The 20530-nt window shown below is 36.8% G+C and overlaps 1 protein-coding gene across 1 annotated transcript in view; it reads right to left on the reverse strand.

The window, feature by feature from the left end:
• Positions 1-20530, reverse strand: part of LOC114645573 (cilia- and flagella-associated protein 46) — a 232656-nt gene that overhangs the window by 161678 nt on the left and 50448 nt on the right. Inside the window, exons 16-20 of the mRNA XM_028793411.2 lie at positions 15443-15558; positions 8134-8267; positions 6314-6526; positions 5604-5841; positions 5251-5400 (exon numbers count right to left, since the gene is read on the reverse strand). Coding sequence (XP_028649244.1) covers positions 5251-5400; positions 5604-5841; positions 6314-6526; positions 8134-8267; positions 15443-15558 — 851 coding nt within the window. The remainder of the gene's footprint in view (positions 1-5250; positions 5401-5603; positions 5842-6313; positions 6527-8133; positions 8268-15442; positions 15559-20530) is intronic.

The following is a 20530-nucleotide window of genomic DNA, read 5'->3' on the forward strand; positions in this document are numbered from 1 at the left end:
TCCCATGATGCTGAATTGGATTAACATGCCTATATCGTGAATGGATTGAAGTTTTCTCTATTCTTTTATGACTACCACTACCAACATATATATGAAGATAAATATATGAAACTATGTCATTGAATTTTACAGATATGACTGGTAACTCAGCTACTAGTCACATTCTTAGAATATCTGAATATAGTCTAAATAACCTTTTTTTAGCACTGTCAAAGGGATAATGCAGTTTCTTTCCACTCTGAACTTTTTTGGGTTGCATGTGGCACAAGTGCTTGGCTTTCTCATCTTTGACATTCATGCATGCATTATCAGACAGACTGGGTTTTACTGGCTCTTTATTCTTGCTTTTACAGCACCTCAAGTGTCAACACGACACAAAAAGCACAGCATTCTCAGGTGGACCCTTTCCACCTTATCAACACCTTTCATATTGAAATCACAGTTTATGCTTCTACTTATGGTTTGCCTTTTGTACTGGGAATATTTTAAATGAACTTGATATTAGTACAGCTGTTATTTATTTTACTACTTATTAATATATGGTATCATTTCCTTTTACTTTTACTCAGTTTTAATGCCTTTGTACTTCTCGCTTATTAAGTGCTTTGTAAAAAGTCACATCTGTTATTTAGTTAAGCTTAATGGCTGGAGAGAGGCAGAGACTATACAAGTAACAATGGGCCCATGAAAGAAGACAGATCTGGACGGAGGACATAGCCACACTTACTTATAATGACTTAGTTTAGATTTGCCAATTAACACTAGAATTACCAGAGCCTACGAAAAAACTCGTAAATCCGTCCCACCTTAAATCGCGTCTTAAAGCCGTTTGCACATCTCCGCCAGAGTCTTTTGTCATCTAAATGTGCTGATAAACAAAAGCTTCTAGCAGCCAGCTATTCCATCCCCCCACCGACTTAGCATGAACTCCTAGCTCATGCCTTGCCTTGATTTGATTAGTTGGGATTGAAGTGGAGTTTTACAGTGGAAATAATTCGAGCGTTATTTGGAATACACGCATTTCATGTGTGTCCCGTTTCTACAGTATAGTAGTAGTCTGTGCAAACATATTTTTAAAACAGAAACGTTTTTCATATTCTAAAAGTAAATGACAAAATGTAGGCATAAACTATATAACGTATGAAGCCTGAAGTCCATATATCAAAGAAACACTTTCACAAAAGGTACAAATAAGAGAACACGTGCGCTTTTCTTCAAAAGTATAACTGCACAAAAAAAAAAGCCGCGTTAGCATGCCACATTGACACTTTTACTACGACTGCCGCGGTGGCGTAATGGTATCAGCTTCTGACTGGGGATCAGAGGGTGGCGAGTTCGATCCCGCATGGCTCTTATTCTTACATTTTTAGAATAACAACATAAATTTCTTTTCAGTCTGTAACAGCCAGTGTAACTTATCATACTGGTAAAGGTTAGCTTTTTTTTTTTTTTTTTTAATTCACTTTTCATTCCCGCAGTCGATGCATACTAACCCCCCCCCCCCCCCCCCCCCAAAAGGGTTCTGACACATAAACGCTGGTGAAGCTGCCTTCCTTCGTATCTCACCGTCACTTGATTTTCTTTTTATTCGGTTTTATTGAGTGTTCCTGCCAGTCCCCACATGTTGCTGTATGCTGTTTCTTTTGTACTCCAGGACATGCAGAGGAGAGAATGATTTCACATTATTTATGCTGTTTTCACATAAAGACTGCAGTATACTCGTGACTGCATTCTCGTACCAATGCACTTTTTCCATCACCTTTTCCTGTAAGAAGCAATGTACTCACTTCTCTCTATGCTGTGGTTTCTATTACACACCTGAAAGAGACAATATATGTGAAAACTTCATCGCACTAATGCAATATTATTTGAAAACGAACAGTGTCAGATCAGGTGTGAAAATTTTATGTGAGATACGAAGAAGGCAGCTTCGCCAGCGTTTATGTATCAGAACCCTTTTGGGGGGGGGGGGGGGGGGGGGGGGGCGTTAGTATGCATCGACTGCGGGAATGAAAAGTGAATTAAAAAAAAAAAAAAAAAAAGCTAACCTTTACCAGTATGATAAGTTACACCGGCTGTTACAGACTGAAAAGAAATTTATGTTGTTATTCTAAAAATGTAAGAATAAGAGCCATGCGGGATCGAACTCGCTACCCTCTGATCCCCAGTCAGGAGCTGATACCATTACGCCACCGCAGCAGATGTAGTAAGAATGTCAGTGTGGCATGCTAACGCGGCTTTTTTTTTGTGCAGTTATACTTTTGAAGAAAAGCGCACGTGTTCTCTTATTTGTACCTTTTGTGAAAGTGTTTCTTTGATATATGGACTTCAGGCTTCATACGTTATATAGTTTATGCCTACATTTTGTCATTTACTATTAGAATATGAAAAACGTTTCTGTTTTAAAAATGTGTTTGCACAGACTACTACTATACTGTAGAAACGGGACACACATGAAATGCGTGTATTCCAAATAACGCTCAAATTATTTCCACTGTAAAACTCCACTTCAATCCCAAATAATCAAATCAAGGCAAGGCATGAGCTAGGAGTTCATGCTAAGTCAGTGGGGGGATGGAATAGCTGGCTGCTAGAAGCTTTTGTTTATCAGCACATTTAGATGACAAAAGACTGGCGGAGATGTGCAAACGGCTTTAAGACGCGATTTAAGGTGGGACGGATTTACGAGTTTTTTCGTAGGCTCTGGTAATTCTAGTGTTAAGAACACATGCATGTCTTTGGAAATCTGACACAGGGAAAAACAAGGAAACTCTACTCATACTGGAATAAAAACACTGTTTCCTATAACTGTGCATTGGTTCCACTTGTTTTCCATGTTGTATATCATATTTTCATTGCTTTTATTTTACATTTAAATTGATTTTATTTTATGTAGAAAAAATTCTTTACAATAAAACATTTTCTGTCCAAAATGTTTGCTGCAGACTGTAGGCTAAACAAAGCATTACTTTGGCATTACAGAGTACAGGGCTAGGTTCCACGGTGAACCTCTGTGTAAGAGACAGACGGAGAGAGAAAGGAGAACCTGACAGGCAGCAGGAGACATCCTGCTTGTGCTGGCTTGGGAGCATGGCAGCAAAAAGGGTTGATACATTCTGAAATTACATTAAGCAGAGCTACCAGCACAAACAGATGAAAGGGAGAGGGAGGGAGGGAGAGAGAGAGAGAGAGACAGAGAGACAACCTTGGAGGAAGCACACAATAAAACTTCACCTTCCTGAACTATAGGGTGTAGGTGATTCAGCAGGCTGCGGTGGGTTGGCACCCTGCCCGGGATTGGTTCCTGCCTTGTGCCCTGTGTTGGCTGGGATTGGCTCCAGCAGACCCCCGTGACCCTGTGTTCGGATTCAGCGGGTTGGAAAATGGATGGATGGATGATTCAGCAGGTGGTTGGTATACCCAACCTTATTCAAAAAGAGAGAGAATGGGGCCAGAGTGGCAATGTAAGAGGCAGTCCTACTAAAATTTTCAGGGTCAGGCTGTCCCTTTAACAGTGGCAGCAACTTTAGAGCTATTCTGGACATTTTTCCCTGTAACAGCACTTCATACCCACAGTTGCATGGTTTAACACTAAAGCCAACAAAAAAACTTGTAAATCCGGCCCACCTTTAATCCATTCGCACCTCTCCATCAGCGTCTTTTGTCCTGTAAATGTGCAGATAAAGACAAGCAGCAAGCAGCCTGCTATTCCACCCCCCACCACCACAGAACGGGCACAAAGTTCTCTCATTTTTAACTCTGCTACCTCCCGCTCTGTCTCCTGCTTTCTGGTTAGTGCCAATATACCATAGCTGGTCTCACTACTGTCCTGTAGACCTTCTCTTTCACTCTTGCTGATACCAGTCTGTCACAAATTACTCTTGACACACTTCTCCACCCATTCCACCCTGCCTGCACTCTCTTTCACAATCCCCATTACTCTGTACTGTTGATTTAAACTCATCCACCTTTGCCAACTCTACTCCCTGCATCCTCACCATTCCATTGACCTCCCTCTCATTTACACACATGTATTCTGTCTTGTTCCTACTGACCTTCATTCCTCTCCTCTCTAGAGCATATCTCCACCTCTCCAGGGTCTCCTCAACCTGCTCCCTACTATCAATAAAGATCAAAATCTCATCAGCAAACATCATAGTCCACAGGGACTCCTGCCTAATCTCGTCTGTCAAACCAGCCACAGGGGATGCACAAACCAGTGTGTTTCTTCGTGCCGGTCCCAAGCCCAGATAAATGAGAAGGGTTATGTCAGGAAGGGCATCCAGTGTAAAATTTTGCCAAATCAATATGCAGACAACAATACAAAACTTGTAATCTGATTGATTTTGTTATAACCATACAAATACTCTTCACCCAAATTTATTAACTGGAACAAGTATTATTACTTAACTGTATATAATTTTGTGGAAGAACAGAAATGCAGTTCACACATCACTGTACTAAGCTATACCCTCTCTCCTTACCCAGCTATACTGAACTTCTTCATTATATATCATCTATTGAGTCATATCTAGACCTTGATTCTGACTTCATCCATCTCCCACTTTAGAATTGTGGGTTGATAATATGATTATTTAATATATCTGGCTTTCAACAAAATTCACTAGTAATTCTGAGCATTCAAATAGAATGCTTCAGAGTAATAATAATAATAAAAAAATAAACTTGACTTGCTGTAAACCATCTTCTCGAACTGGTCATCCCTTGCTTGAAATTTAGATTTATGTGCAAATGCATACCTTTAACTAAGTCAAATTCACAGGAATCATGAAAGACATTTTTTTTTTGTATATTCAGACTAATATGCATTTAATTTGACATAGCATTCTTATTTTTTTTTTCCTCATGAGCACTACAATATTTTTCTAGTTATGGCTTGCTCATGAAAAATGCTTTATAGTCAGCATTATTCCACATTACCTTAACATAATTTGTATGTGGTTCCATGGGTAATGGCATGATGTATGTGGGATATACAGTAGTAGCTTCCTCTTGACATTTGGACTTATTAGTTTTAGAAGAATATGATAATTTTTGGTATACCATTTCCATTCTGCTCTGAAGTTTAAACATCTCAAATATTCTGAGTGGTCATTTCATTATACACACAACAGAAAATTATTGAAAGGGTAACTTTAACGAACTCACAGATATGCCCAAAGAGAAACAGAATAGATGTGAAAAAATAAGAAACATTAACCAAGTTTGGTCACTGCCTCTAGCACTTACCTCGTCATCAGATTCAAGTTTTAATGCTATATTTTGCTGTAGAAGCTGCTTTATTTTCACCCATGTCATAACAATTTGTTTAGCCACAGCAACAGGAACTGAATCAGGTGATGCAATGCCATTTGCTATGCCTAATGCAAATTCACAAACCTGCAATGTAAAAAACAATATTAGAACAATTCATGGTAATATAAACATTTCAAAGTCTATAAATTATTTATGTATCGTCTAGTCAGAAATAGTTCTTCTCTTAGAAAGTAATAAATATACTTAAGACAAATTGTTTTATGAAAAAATGTTCAAACAAATTGGCTTATATTTATTGTAATGGGTGAGTCAAATTTTTTTCTTACCTCTACTGCTTTCTTCAAATCTGACTGACCACTGGGATCCACAGAAAACCCTTGATTGCTACCAATCTTCTCATTACTTCTTGTAGAGCTTTTGCTACTTTTCTCAGCCGAGGTCTTTTCTGACAATCTCTTTTCATGCTCTCTTGATTCAAAACTTTCCTTTGAAGAGTGTGGAAGCCAAGGTGCCATTAGCCCTTGTGCTACTACATTGCACAGCATCATTACAAGTACTGTTTCACTGAAGAAAAAAATGTATATATAGTATATTAGCCTTTAATTGAAATTATTCACTTTCAGGAATGTAGACCAACAGGTTCATATGGATAATGTACTAATTGTTTAGTACCGGTTTCTGAGCACATTTTTAATAAACATTTGATAAGGAATAAATTGTTTCCATTTTTTTATAAACATTGCATTAAATGGCTCATGTGAGCATATTATGGCAGCCACATGTGAAAAGTGGGAACCAATCCATTAAATGGCATACTCGCTCACACACCCATACTTTATTGTGTGGACTCAATTTAGAGCCACTGATTAATGCACCACTTCAGGCTGTGGAAAAAAAGATTCATTCAGACATGAAGAGAATGTGCAGACTCAACAGTGTCAGGCATCACTGCTAAGCACTACAACAAGGCATCACACTGTTAAAGTATCATTTCAGATAAATAAAATCTTATTATAAAATTATTGCATATTCTTACCCACAGTGACCAGTTTTCTTGAATGCTGAAAGTATTTTTTGAAATGTCTCGACGAGCTCCCTTTGCCGTCCAGATTTAATCAAATGGATGTTGTAGTTCCAAATGTAAACAGCAGCATTGCAAACAATCCAAGCTTCATTTAATTCAACTCCCAGCTCTGCTGCTCGTAAAAAATTTTCTGTTGCATAGTCTGACAATCTTGATATCCAATCTCTAAATTACAAATAATATTTGAATACATTTTTGCACAAATATGGTGAGCAGACATAAGAATTATATACCCATCCTACAATATTTCTCATTAGCAAAATCAGATATATTAAGTAATTAGTGAGTGCAGGACAAGGTTTCATACAAATTTAATGTAGGTGTGAATTATATATTTTTCACAGGCATGTTTGGCTGGGATTGGCTCCAGCATCCCCACGCATGACCCTGTAGTTAGGATATAGCGGGTTGGAAAATAAATGGATGGATGGATGGATGTTTGCACAAAGTGTTTGAGGACATTTGGTTGCCTAGACTCACATTCCATGCTAAGGAAGGGTACAGTAATAATTAAAATCATTACAGCAAATAAGTAATAAATTCCATATTTAGTCAGAATTTGGTCCACCTGCTTGGATGAAACTGCTCGTCACGCTTTTTTTGCAGGAAAGTTAAAGATTTCTGCTACACTGTACACAATAAGTGAATGTAAGCCATAAATATCCATGGATGTCCAAGGGGAAGTCAAGAGAGTTCTTCCTTCCAGTCACTGATTCCTGGACCAAGTCAATAAGAATCAAGCTTGAAACCTATAGTAAAAGCAGTTTTTCATTGGTCACAGTAAGAGACAGAACTCCCCAACAAGGTGGTTTATGTGTGGCCTTTTTTTTGTTTTTTGCTCCTGGGTTTTCTACTCTGTGAATTGGAACCAGAAGTAGCCTCTTTTATTTTTGTCTAAAAAGAAGCCTTAATGACTTTCTGTTTAAGTTGAGACAATAATAAAAGAATACCCTATTTCGATAAACATTGCAAACAAAGAGAAGACACTTAAAATTCATCATATTTGCTAGTCTTTTCTCAAACAAAAAATAATTTTTTCATCGTGTATAAAACATCTGAATCTTCACTGATCTCCTACACTCTGATGACTCATAAGCCATATCACAGTATTAGCTAAAGTTAAAAGCTAAAGCATGTTTCTCCATCTCTGAAGGAAACACTTAAAGCAGGTTATATTTTTTTATATTATTCAGTCATATTTAACATTTCCTTTAAAACAGACAAGCTGATTGACAATATGACAGGCATTTATTTATTATTGAAATCAGTTCCAAAATTATTAAATCAAATATAACTTTATAAAGTGTCTTTCATGGTAACTCTCTTCACAAAAAAGTTAAAATGAACATTTCACATTTTTTTACTCATACAATTACAATGTGACATGCTTATAATTGCAATCTAATTTGCTTTTATAATATGATGTTATATTTAAAGATTTTTAAACAGAGATGATTTATGATGCATCATGACACTAATCTGCTTGCGGTCTAAATCTTTGCCACACAACCGTTGGCCAAGACTCATTCATTTTAGACATCCTAATCTGTGGATCTCTGCCATAATATTTACAGTTATTCATTTTTCACTTACCTATTTACTAGTGATATCTTTTGCAGTATATTTCAATTACTTGGTAGTCTACCTTATCTTACATTACTCTGTAAGTATTGTGATTGTGCTTATTATGAGATGCTATACAACATAAACATTGACTTAAACCATATTTACATATAGAGTATACATTACATAAAATCAATTTAATTAACAACCTGTAAACTATCCACATTGGGTCATTTGCCGGATTAGTCATAACAAATCCCACAGAGTGCTTTCTTTTATCTTCTGGTGGAACAGGCTTGTCATTAAGTTGAATACCCTCTGATTGTAATTTATGAACAGTTGCCTGCAAATACACAAACAAGTTACATTAAACAGGCTAATTTCATTACCCCTTACTTTGCCTAGAATACACGTCTAGAGAACAAATATTCAGATAGGTGTTTGGCATTTTACCTTTATATACATAGCAAAAAGTAAAATGCTTAGAGGAATGTCTACTCATCCACTTTCGACATTCATGTATCAAATTGTCAAGAGAAGCCTAATCTCCTCATGGCCTTGAACAAGTTGTCAGTCTAATACAGGATAAACACATGCACAGCCCCATAAGCACTAACATAGAATTACTAATCAGCTTAATCTGCATGGTTTTCAGATGTGGGAGAAAACAGCAGTAATCTCATGAAGGTATGGAGAGTACGTGGAAACTACACTAAGGTAATGTTTAGCCTAGGACTTAAAATCAGATCCATGGAACTGTAAAGCTGCAACACAGACTATTGTACTTCAATGTCACTTACATGCTGAATCTTAGCTGGTAAACATACTTGCTGTTTTTAATGTAGAGTACTGTTAATTGCTTTAGATAATTAAATCAATTAATGAAATCTAAAAGATTTCATAAAATAGATATTACACAAACTAAAAAAATGTTATCAACTGAAAAAATATTTTTTTTTGTGTAATCAATTATTATACCTATCCCAAAATATATTTTTTTACATTGCTCTTTTTACATGTATCTGTCTGTAACACTTACAACTCAAAAACTCTAAACAAGAATACACTTTAATGGAAGATTGTCTATGATAAATTAATGAAAACAACTGACATTTGGATGATCCAGGTCTAAATACTTAGGATGAGCTAGCAGACTGGAAAAAAGAATACTGTCAAAGAAACTGATGTATAGTTGAAGAACACTGAACAGCCACAAATAAAGGATTAAGCACATCTGCACCTTCTTGTCTTTATTTTCATATTCTGTTTTTTCCTGTTGTCTTCTTCAAGACAATAAAGTTGCCTGTGGGGTGTGTTGGCACTAGTTAACATGTTTAAAGGGTATCAAACAAAAAAGCATCCCCACGCATGGTAAGGAAGTTCAGCCTGGTTTTAGTAGCAGCAGCAAACATCGTCAAGAAGTCCCAAGGCACATATTGCTTTGTTTTATTAGTTCTGTTACTTGTATATACTGGAGGCAAGATATCTAATAATTATTAAAATTGTGGTGCTGTACATTTATATAGCCTCCCTCAAACTGACATGTAAGAGATTCATAGTACAAATGTCTGTTATGAGTGCCCCTGTGAAATGCATAGCTCAGAAATTGGTAGAAAAGTTGTTTGCTACTGCTAAGTAATGCACCAAAACCAAGAACACCTTCTCTTCATATCCCAGAGGTTGTTTCGAACACCATGGATTGTGTTGAAAAAATCTTTGTAAGTCAATGTGGCGACCCTCACAACAGACACTTGTTTCACACTGGTCATGTCAGAGTATATTCCATGATTTGTTGGCTACATTTTCATGCACCATATACAATATACTCAAAGCAAGCAAGCTTAAAGATCATTAAGACTCAATTTCAAATTGTAAAGTATCTCTTAGGTATGTACAAAACACTTAAATGCTAGTCTAAGAGGCCTCCTAATTACTTTGCCTACAGTGCAGGATACATAACAGCAAACTGAAAAAAATAAAATATGTTGCATTGCAGGATGTAATATTTGGTTCACCTGCCATCTAAGGCAATTTTAAATACTTAACATACTGTAACAAAGCATACCATTCTCTAACCCTTATAATCCTATATAGAGCCAAGAATGGCTAGAGAGACAGGGACCAAACAGTATGTCAGTCTATCAAGAGGCCCACTCACACAAGGCAATTTAGAATCATCAATTAATCTAATTTGTATGTCAGTGGGGATGTAGGAGACAAATCCATGCATATGCAGGGAGAACATACAAAAATCAACATACACAAAGAAAAGGAACAGATTTCAAATCCAGGAAGCTGATCTATATGGCACTGTGCCATTGTGCCATCCACTATAACTACAAATTGTGGAAATTTTAAAGAGAAAGGGATGTAAATACATAATGTTACCGTTACATAAGGAAACAGACCTACAGTTTTACAAAATATTTATATTTTACATAATTTATGTAATGGTTGGGTTGTAATATGCTTATTAATACTACTTCACAGCCCTGAAATTTTAGTTTTGAATCCCAGTCATAGTTCTGACTCTACAAAGTGGGCACATTCTTCAAGCTCCTATAAACAGTTCTCTGGCCTTTTTTTTATTAGGTTATTCTATGACTTTAGATTAGCCCAGTGTGGGAGTGTATGGATGTGCCTGACTATGCTCTTCCGCCAGTGGTGCTTGCCTCGTGCCTGGTGCTTTTTCTGTTTAGAGTCACAGAATTTATCCGAGTGGCAACAAACACTAGTTATTACAGATTACAACCACTTACACACATACTGTCATAATGGAGACACTTAGAAATGATTAGTCAAAAAGTATTCCTTTGGCCTGTGGGAAGCACTTAGATTCTCAGCAGGAAATGACTGAATCAGCAAGAAAGTACAGTACTATAAAGCAGTAACAGTACCCACTATACTAATGTAAGTACTCTAAAAGAGTAAACCTAGAAAAGCAAGCTATACAAAACACTAGAAAAAAAGCCATTCCAGCATATTTAATGTAGTATGCTTCGAGTGCTGGGGCCACCACAGTGTAAATGAATTTATAAACAAGTAATACACATATTAGATGACAGGAGGAAAACAGTTTGTTCCTTACATATATGTAAGGTTTCCAGGTTATGGAAAGTACTTTCATTGGGCATCTCTTGTCATAAATGTCCAGATTAGCTTCAAGTGGATACTGGTTTTGAATGCTGAGCTAGACAGCAATTTCTCATTTCCTATATTAATTTGGGTTAATGATGTATGCATCTCACACGGATCTGATCATGCTATTGGGAAAAAATGTGAATCCAAGGTGAATTGTATACTGAGAGAGACAGACAGAGAGAGAGAGAGATAAGAGACAAGTTATACCTCAGGAGAAGCACTTTCATTTGTCAACAATCAACAAACGTCTTTCTCTGTGAATTAATTTATACAGCTATTTACGAAGAAGAGAAAGAATAGCATTCAAAAGTATTTGGCAGTGCTGTCATGAAAATTAGAATGGAGTTGCTCTGAAAAGGATGCTAACTTTTCTCTACAGATCTTCAGATCTCCATGACAATAAACTGATGAGAACTATGTTTTTTTTTTGTTTTTGCTTTTTTTTTTTGAAAGTTATTTTTAAATGACATTTATTTATTGCAATTAGAATGCAATACTATGCAAAACTATGATTAGTGGCTATCTCAGCTTCACTTAGCCATAAATACTGTAGTGTATATAGTAAATCAGGAGACCCTTCTGCTTTGGGTTCAAGGTAGGTGTTTTGGTGTGAAATTTTGCATATAAGTTCATAAATATTTTGCATGTCTTTACTTGTAACGTATAACACTAACATCTATCATTGATAAGAACAGCAATGGTTTGATGGTTAAGAACCAGTCCTTTGTAATTTTACGACAGGGTTGGGGGAAGTGCCTCAAACCAGTTTGGCAAGCAATTCTCTGCAGGACTCTCTCAGTCAACCCCCACAGGAAAGCCAGAATGCCGAGCTGGCATACATCACCTCAACAAATGGTTTTAGGGGCAGGTGTGAAAGTTATTGTGTGCCCCATTGGTCTAAAGTTGCCTGAAGCCATTAAGTGCCGTGACACCCTATTGGCTGTGAGGATTGAACAGAGAATCTATAAATTTGCTTGCTTTACCCCTCCCTCTGTCGCTTACCAATTGATGAAGGAGCATCTCACACACTATGAACTGAAAAAGACCACACTGAGAAGCATAACTCGGCAGCCATATTGAGACAGGCATGTGGCCTATTCTGAAGAAAGCTGACCAAAAATGAGGACTTAACTAGAGACATTTTAAGTAAATAACAATTTTGTGTGCCACCTGAAACTACATATCAGCATTTATCAGGTTGTATGGTTGCCAGTATTCACTTGTACTATATTGTTATTGTTTATGAATATTATTAATAAAACATGATTTAAAATGAAACTTAACTCCTGCTTGTCTTTTACTACACTTAATTGCCTAAGGTTATAAATGTAGAATGGAAGGTGGTGAGAAGTTATATACTACAATTCCTTATAAACTGTGGTACGTCTGTGAGATTTGAGGCATTCTGAAAAAGGCTACATATTAATAATACAAAAGGGGAAAGTAGAGGCAATACAAAAGTACTCCTTAAAAGAGTACTATCTATCTATCTATCTATCTATCTATCTATCTATCTATCTATCTATCTATCTATCTATCTATCTATCTATCTATCTATCTATCTATCTATCTATCTATCTATCTATCTACTTCACCCAGACATAAACTTAAATCATACCTTTATAGTTCATTGATCAACTACATTGTCAGGTATTGAGTAGGTGATGAGAACATACAATTACCTGAACAAAACCAACAAATTACACAAGGTGTGATCTGGTCTGAATGAGGTCTTGCCCTCTTGCATCTGAAATGTTTACTGCTCACTTGTACATAAATATATAGCCATTGTCATGTAAATATCTGCCCCTACATAAATGGATGCCTCTCTTTCTTTTCTGCCCCATGTTCTATTATGGTATCAGCACACCAGGAGATATTTTAATGACTTGGGGATCAGAATGTTCAAATATACACAGTTCAGCTTTTGTTATCCCGGTTTTTTTCTTTCATTTAAAATTGAGATGAGTTCTTTGTACATGTGGAGGTTTATTATTGTCTCCCTGATCACTTTCATTTTGGCTTTCTTGGTACATATGCTTCCACATAAATACAATGACTACGATTTGTGTTATCTTCAGTAAAGCAACCTACAGACCTTCATCATTATATTTAAGTTGAAGATGTAACCTATTATGCTATCCTTCTCTATCCTACAAAACTGTTTATAAAACTCTTCTTCAAAAACCACAATCACAAACATTTTCAAACTAAATCCATACATTACTTATACCTCACAACCTGCAGACATTAAGCCACAGGATTAGACACTGAACCTTACCACCACTTCTGTTCAAATATCACTAGTACCTTCCTCAATGTTTTGGAGATGTCTGTTTCATCCTTATGGCCCTTTTACTCTAACTCTCTATTAATATCTTTTTGTCACCTGTTAACTTTTCCCTTTAATATTCTTATGTTTTCCTTCTAACTTCTGTTCAGCAAAGTTTATTTTGCTGGCACCCAGAGACTGGCATCTCCTTAAAAATTCTCTGATCCACTTTCTCCTAATTCCGTACATTCTCTTTGAATTACACTTTCTATTTTGAACCCTCTGTGTCATGAATTAATGAACACCCTCATTCAAATATCAAGAAGATATTATCTGAAATACATCTGGTTTAGAGATGTGTGGTTGGTGTTGAATGATACGGGGATCTCCAAATCTCCCCTTGGTTTTATGCCTTCTAGTCTCCCTATTGCTTGGTTTTCCTATAACTTCATTTTTCCCAGTCTTTGACCTCTCCTCAAAGAGTTTAGTTGAAGGGTGAGAAACAATAGCAGCACCCAGGATTTTCTTTTGTTTGATTTCTAATTTGCTATGGTTGTTTGTTTTTTATATTCATCTGTATTTGTTTGATTAAATAAAAATTTGAACAAACATATACAGTATTTGTTAGTTCCTGTAATTTCAAGTTCATAAAGTCGCACAGTGCCAAAATAAAAAAGAGGTTGTCAGATATCAAAGTCGCGGTGAAAAGGCGAGTCGTAGCCCACAGTCTGAGTGTCATATGAAAGCTTATTAGGGTACAGAAAAAAGAAAAAAAATAGGGACGTAGTGAGAAAAAAGCTCGAAATGTCAACTTTAATCTTGAAATTTCCACTTTAATCACGTACTTTATTTTGTATTAGGGTACAGAAAAAAGAAAAAAAATAGGGACACAGAAAAAAGCTTGAAATGTCAACTTTAATCTTGAAATTTCCACTTTAATCACGTACTTTATTTTGTCATTAAAGTAGAACATTATAAACTTCATCTTAAAATCATTTAATTTACTAGTTTCTCAAATACCATCGTAACTAAAGTAGCATGTTAAATGCTTTGTTTTGTATGTGTTCTTCTATGTGCTCTATATGTATAAATCACTGCATGCTTCTTAAACGGGCTTTCTCTTCCTCTGACTGGACACAGAATCCATTACATTCGTGATATTACAGCTTTTCATGATGATAGGAGTTAAAGCATGTTATTAAACATGGGAACACAGTGGCGCAGTGATAGTGACGAGCTGGCGCCCTGCCCAGAGACTGCCTCACGCAAGATGCTTGCTGCGCCGTGCGTGACCTTCGATGAAATAATTTATTGCAGCAGTACTGTCTCTTGCAAAAGTGCTAACCCCCAATTCCTGTCCTTCCTTTTCTTTCTCCAAGTAATCAATCGCAGCACTGGGCACAAACCAGGAATCAGATATGGACATTGACTAAAACATGTTTATACAATACTCAGGGTGTGAAGTGGGCCAATACTCAGTACCTACAGTTCCCCATTTTTCATCAGCAGTAACTGGTGCGTACCTGCTAAGACCTTTACATGACCGCAACCCTATCTGCTCTCTGGTGTAATGTACTATTACTATTACAGTACATCATGCTAAAAAATCCAAGGGGGCACATCTCTGATGTAATGTACAAATATTAAGGGGGAACAAACACACACACACATTCACACACACACATACTGCAATTAAAACACTGGGTAAAATTTGAAACCGACTGGGAAAAGAACAAAGAAGCCAGTAAAAAGAGAGAGTTCTGGCACTTATTTGTTTCCACTTCAGGCACTAACAATATTAGTTATTGTGTTAGTATATTTTGTAAATTTGCACAAAAAATTTTAATAGTAAAGGCTGAATACCGTCAATTTTGGTTTTTTTACTAATTATGCCAGGCCCCCAAACATGACCATACATCTTTCAGAGTTTAACCTAGTAGGAAGTATGAAGAAGGCTGGTAGATTGCTGGGATGGAATGCCAATTCATCACGGACCAGCAAGAAGCAAAAAAAAAAAAAAGAAAAGCCAAAGCATATATTTAGATATTTTCTAAACTTACATGTACTTAGTTCAGTTCTCTATGCCTATAAGTTTTAATGCTTACCTCAGCACTTATACATCTGATCTCTGCCAATAGTCTTACTAATTCCTTTTCATGTTTCATTGAGAGTTGAAAATTATCCAGATTACCATCTGATTTACTTTGATCTTTTTTCTCATCTGCAAAACAGATTAACAGTATATAATTTAAATAATTTTCTGTGATCCATAAATATTGAGTTTATCATATGCAATAAAACATTTCTTAATCTAATGTTTGGAGTACATAAAACTAACAGATTCATGTTATATCTCATGTTTCTTATACTGTATTTTAACTTTTTTGTGTTTCTTACAAAACTGCTCTTGAATGGTTCCTCAAAAAAGTATACTGATACATAATGCTACTGCTGGCTAAACGGAAGGAAGAGTAAGGGCTAAGTTATACTTTACGCTCAGAACTATTCTGCCCACACATCATGGCTGCTAAGCATTCCCAGCTGAACTCAGCATCAGAAATGAATATGACGCGTTCGCAAGTTGCAGTACCAGCAAAAATCTGGGTGGCCGTATGTGTTTAAATTTTGGTATGTGACATCAGCATTGTTGTTTACTATCAACATATCCATGGTGAAAAACATGCCTGTTAGAACAGCTAGCATTAAATCAACAGCTCTTTGAAACTGGATGTGGGAACACAGAAGATGAAATGGAAGCAAATTCAAGACAGAAATGTACGTGCATAGGGGAAAATGTCCAGGAAAAGAAGTGGGGATTCGGCCATTACAAGATAACATAGTTGTAACGGCAAGCCGCATTGCAGCTCCTACAAGATCAATGTGTGTGCTTTAATGTTTGATGAATGGTTTGATGTGGTGAAGCAAATCATCAAACTTAAATGCTTACATACGAAAGTATTCATGGTGCTTTTTGATACATTCAAAATGTCTCGCATACCATCTTCTGTGCCTCAGTTGCATCTTTGCAACAGCATCTCAGAGTGCCACCTGGTGGAATCCTCCAGATTTATAAAATGTACACATGCAAGTATAGTCAGTACACTGCTTGTGTAGCAGCAGAATCTGTAAGCGTATGCATCACGTAGCATCAAAGAGGCCAAAACAATATATGTGAACCAAACTTATTTTAGTTTAAACTTTTTAAATCAGATTTTGTTCCTATATTAGTTTCACCTGTCATTTTATTTTCAGGGTAGTACCACTTTAATTTTAAGATTATGTATCCATTTCTATTTCAATTACAGTAGTCATATTTTGAGAGAACCATTTCAGTTTAAAAATGGATTAAGAAATGGATTATGCACCTCTCTATGAAAGGAATTACAAAAACAACCAGATATACCCATAAAAGACTCAGTGAGGTTCTTTTAGTTACAACCATGTATAAAGAAAGTTAACATAAGAACGTTTTACATTATGTCTCATTTGCTTTGTAGCAGTGTTCAGCTCTTAAAGAAGCAGGCTGTTCACTTTGACAGCACTGGGCATTTTAAACTTAAAATTTCTAGAGATTACAAATATGTATCTGCAGCAGAGTCTAAAGGCAAAAATGACAGTGACAGTTAAAAAAATATTAGGAAAGCTAAAAGCCAGTTGGAAAGTAACATTGCAGAAAATGCAAAAGGTGACCCACTGAGATTCTTTCAATATTTTAGTAGTAAAATAATGGTTAAAGAGGAAGTGAAGTGTACTAGAAAGTGTGAGGGCAAATTAAAATATATATATAGACAGTGAAATAGCGAATGCTCTGAACTTTCATTCTTCTGAGGTCTATATGTGTGAAGAAGCTGATAACCTCCCAACAGCAACAGACACGGCAAAGGAGTTACTTAGTGATTTTAAAAATTGGAGAGGGAGAAATGCTGTTTAGATAAAATAGACTGATATCAAACAAATCACCAGGACCAAGTAACATTTATCTCAGTGTGTTTAAACAGGTTAGTAAGCAAATATAAAAGTCCTTCATATTTTTCAAAAATCTCTGAACAGTGGTATATTTCCTAAGGACTGAAAGCTAGCAAATATTACCCCATTACGTGAAAAAGGAGATTAGCCTGATCCAAGTAACTTTATGCCAGTAACTTTAACATGCATCACAGGTACTAGAAGCAATTATCACAGAAAATGTCATGCATCTCATGCCAAGAAAAGGTGCACTAGGAATAGTGAGCATGGATTCAGATGGAAGAGATCATGTTTCACTAATAAGCTAGAATTCTATGGGGACACAACAAAAGCAGACGATCAGAGAGATCTTTCATGAAAAAGTTTTTTGTTAAGATACCACATGAAAGTGTAATGATCAAACTAAAAAATTTGGAAATTCACCAAATACACAAATACACAAAAATGCAAACGGCTATTCCCTGTTACAAATCTACGTAAGCTCAACGCTGTCTGGAGCATCCAAGAGCCTCTTGAACCTGGAACTGTCACTGAGCCAGGCAAATGAGGCCACACACAGTCAGTAAGGAGGGGGCGCAAAAGTCTTCAAAGCTTTTAAAAGTCCGGTGTCCCACAGTGCAATGCAAAATGATCTTTCATAAATAAATAAGCCATAAAAACAGTGAACAGTCCTTGTGTTAAAATTCCAATCAATAAATAAACCCAAAAGGTAAAACCAGAACTAAAAAAAACAGTAACTGGGTCCTTAAACCTTTCTCCATTCTTCCCAAACTGAGCCCAGCGCAACTCCCTCTCTGTCTCCCTGGCTCACCCATAGCTTGCTCAGCCGTGGGGACTCTAGCAACTGCAGTCCTCTTTATTGACCCCTGCCTTGGCTGCCTCGTTCAGCATCTACTTGACCATTTCGTGTCAGTTTTCCTCCCATTTTTCTTCTTACACACATGGTGTCCCTTGGGTTTCTGAGGAGGATTCCACTACCATCAAACCCACTCCTCTGATAAATCAGTGGAGACAATCTGCTCCTAGAGCACCACTCCTTCATTCTTCCGTGGGGCTAAAGACCATTCTTCCTCTCTCTGTCTCACAGGCTCTGCTCATTCACCCGATATTGCTCACTCACTGTCTTTCTCAGATGATTTCTTTCTCCTTTTTTTTTGTTCTTTATTTCACCTTATACAATTTCTTGTATTAGGAATTTGTTAGTTTTCGCATACCCCTTGGGGTCAGAGCGCAGGGTCAGCCATTGTACAGCGCCCGTGGAGCAATTACAGGTTAAGGGCCTTGCTCAAGGGCCGAGCAGAGTAGGATCTCTTTTGGCAGTAATGGGAATTCGAACCAGCAACCTTCGGGATACCAGCGCAGATCCTTAGCCTCAGAGCCACCACTCCACTCCGCTTTTTGACACCCCCCCCCCCCTTTCCTGGTGCAGATGTACTTCTCTGCCTACTCTACTCTGAAGTATGAATGAAGCACCTGTGTGATCAGCCAAGCACTCCAAGCAACATTGGCATAAGCACACCTGTTTCGAGCCTACACGCTCCAGAACCCAATTACTTATTTAAAATCATGTTTCACCATGGACCTCTTATCACTTTCCATTTTAAGTCTTAAAATAATAAAACTATATTTAAATTATTTTAATGACTAAATCTAATACTGCATGAGAAAACATTACTGAAATGGTGTCAAAATGATTTACTGTATCAGTTAGAGGTAGAAATGTAAGCAAAGCAGTAGTTTCTGTTTTACAGTTTAACAGATTTTTCAGACTGAAAGAATTACGATAATTATTTTGATTTACTGAATTTATTTTTTACTTTCTGCTTATTTCACACTAGCAAAATACCCGCGCTTCGCAGCGGAGAAGTAGTGTGTTAAAGAGGTAATGAAAAAAAAAGGAAACATTTTAAAAATAACGTAACATGATTTGTCAATGTAATTGTGTTGTCATTGTTATGAGTGTTGCTGTGTTTTATATATATAAAATACACACACACACATATAAACATATATATACATATACATATACACATATATATACATATCTACATATCTACATATATATATATATATACATATACACATCCACATATCAACATATATATATACACATATATACACACACACACGCTTTATGGGTGATGATTGTTTTACTGTTTTTATCTTTATTTTATTTCATTGTAGAATCAACTCCTATCTGCGCACAGCAGGGCAGCCGTGGGCGGATGCGTATGGTGTATTCACTCCATGTTATCGTGCATTGCGCTGTCAGTGGTATTTTGATAAAAGAATTTGAACAACATATAAGAAGCGTATAAATTATTAAACAGTAAAACATTAACATTTAAGAAGTAAAGTTACATTAAGTACTACTGCAGTGCCTTCGGGTATACCTAATTTTTAGTTTGCCCATGACATGCTTAAATGTATACATTTTTTGGTGCACCTAACCGAGAACACGCGACATATAACCGAGCGTGGGAGAAGCATGGATTTTAAACACGCGTTGAGTTCATCTGCTGGTCTCCCTCGTGGAATAACTGGTAATGTTTGACTAAAATCTACAGCGAGTAAAACGACATTACCTCCTATTTTTTTTTTACGATCTCTGAGATCTTGCTTTTTTCGGTTCAAGGCTTCATAAGCTGTTTTATGTTGTATGGTGTACTTATCGCAAACCATCATCTTTGAATGTTGCAAGACTTTCGCCTTGTATGTAGATCGGGGTAATTACATTCATTGCATTCCTAGTCTGAATCACAATCTGATTGTATGGGTGGTTACCTGGCACTGTAGGGTTGCCACCCGTCCTTTAAAATACGGAATCGTGCCGCGTTTGAGAATGAAATTGCACGTCCCGTTTTGAATCAATACTGGACGGGATTTATCCCGTATTTTTTTTATCATTTTTTTTTTAAAGCAGCGTCTCATGCAAATCATCCCACACGCATTTTATGAAGATGCCTCCTTTCCTACTTTGGATTGGGTAATACTTGATGTCATCGTTAGTTTGTTGGTGTTTTTAACTGTCCAGTGAGGAGGGCGTGTCTTTTAAGTAGAGTCTGCAAAGTGTTGGCACTGAGATGTGGCGTCAGCGCCATAGTTGAAGCCCCTAACGTTGCGGTCAGCAAGTCGGCTAACATCCGCCATGTGCCGTCTTTCAGTTGCGAGAAGCAGATCATAGAATGGTTGAAACTGTTGCCCCTAACGTTGCGCCACGGCGTGTG

This window comes from Erpetoichthys calabaricus, chromosome 2 (genome assembly GCF_900747795.2).
Source record: "Erpetoichthys calabaricus chromosome 2, fErpCal1.3, whole genome shotgun sequence".
NCBI classification, from domain to species: domain Eukaryota; kingdom Metazoa; phylum Chordata; class Cladistia; order Polypteriformes; family Polypteridae; genus Erpetoichthys; species Erpetoichthys calabaricus.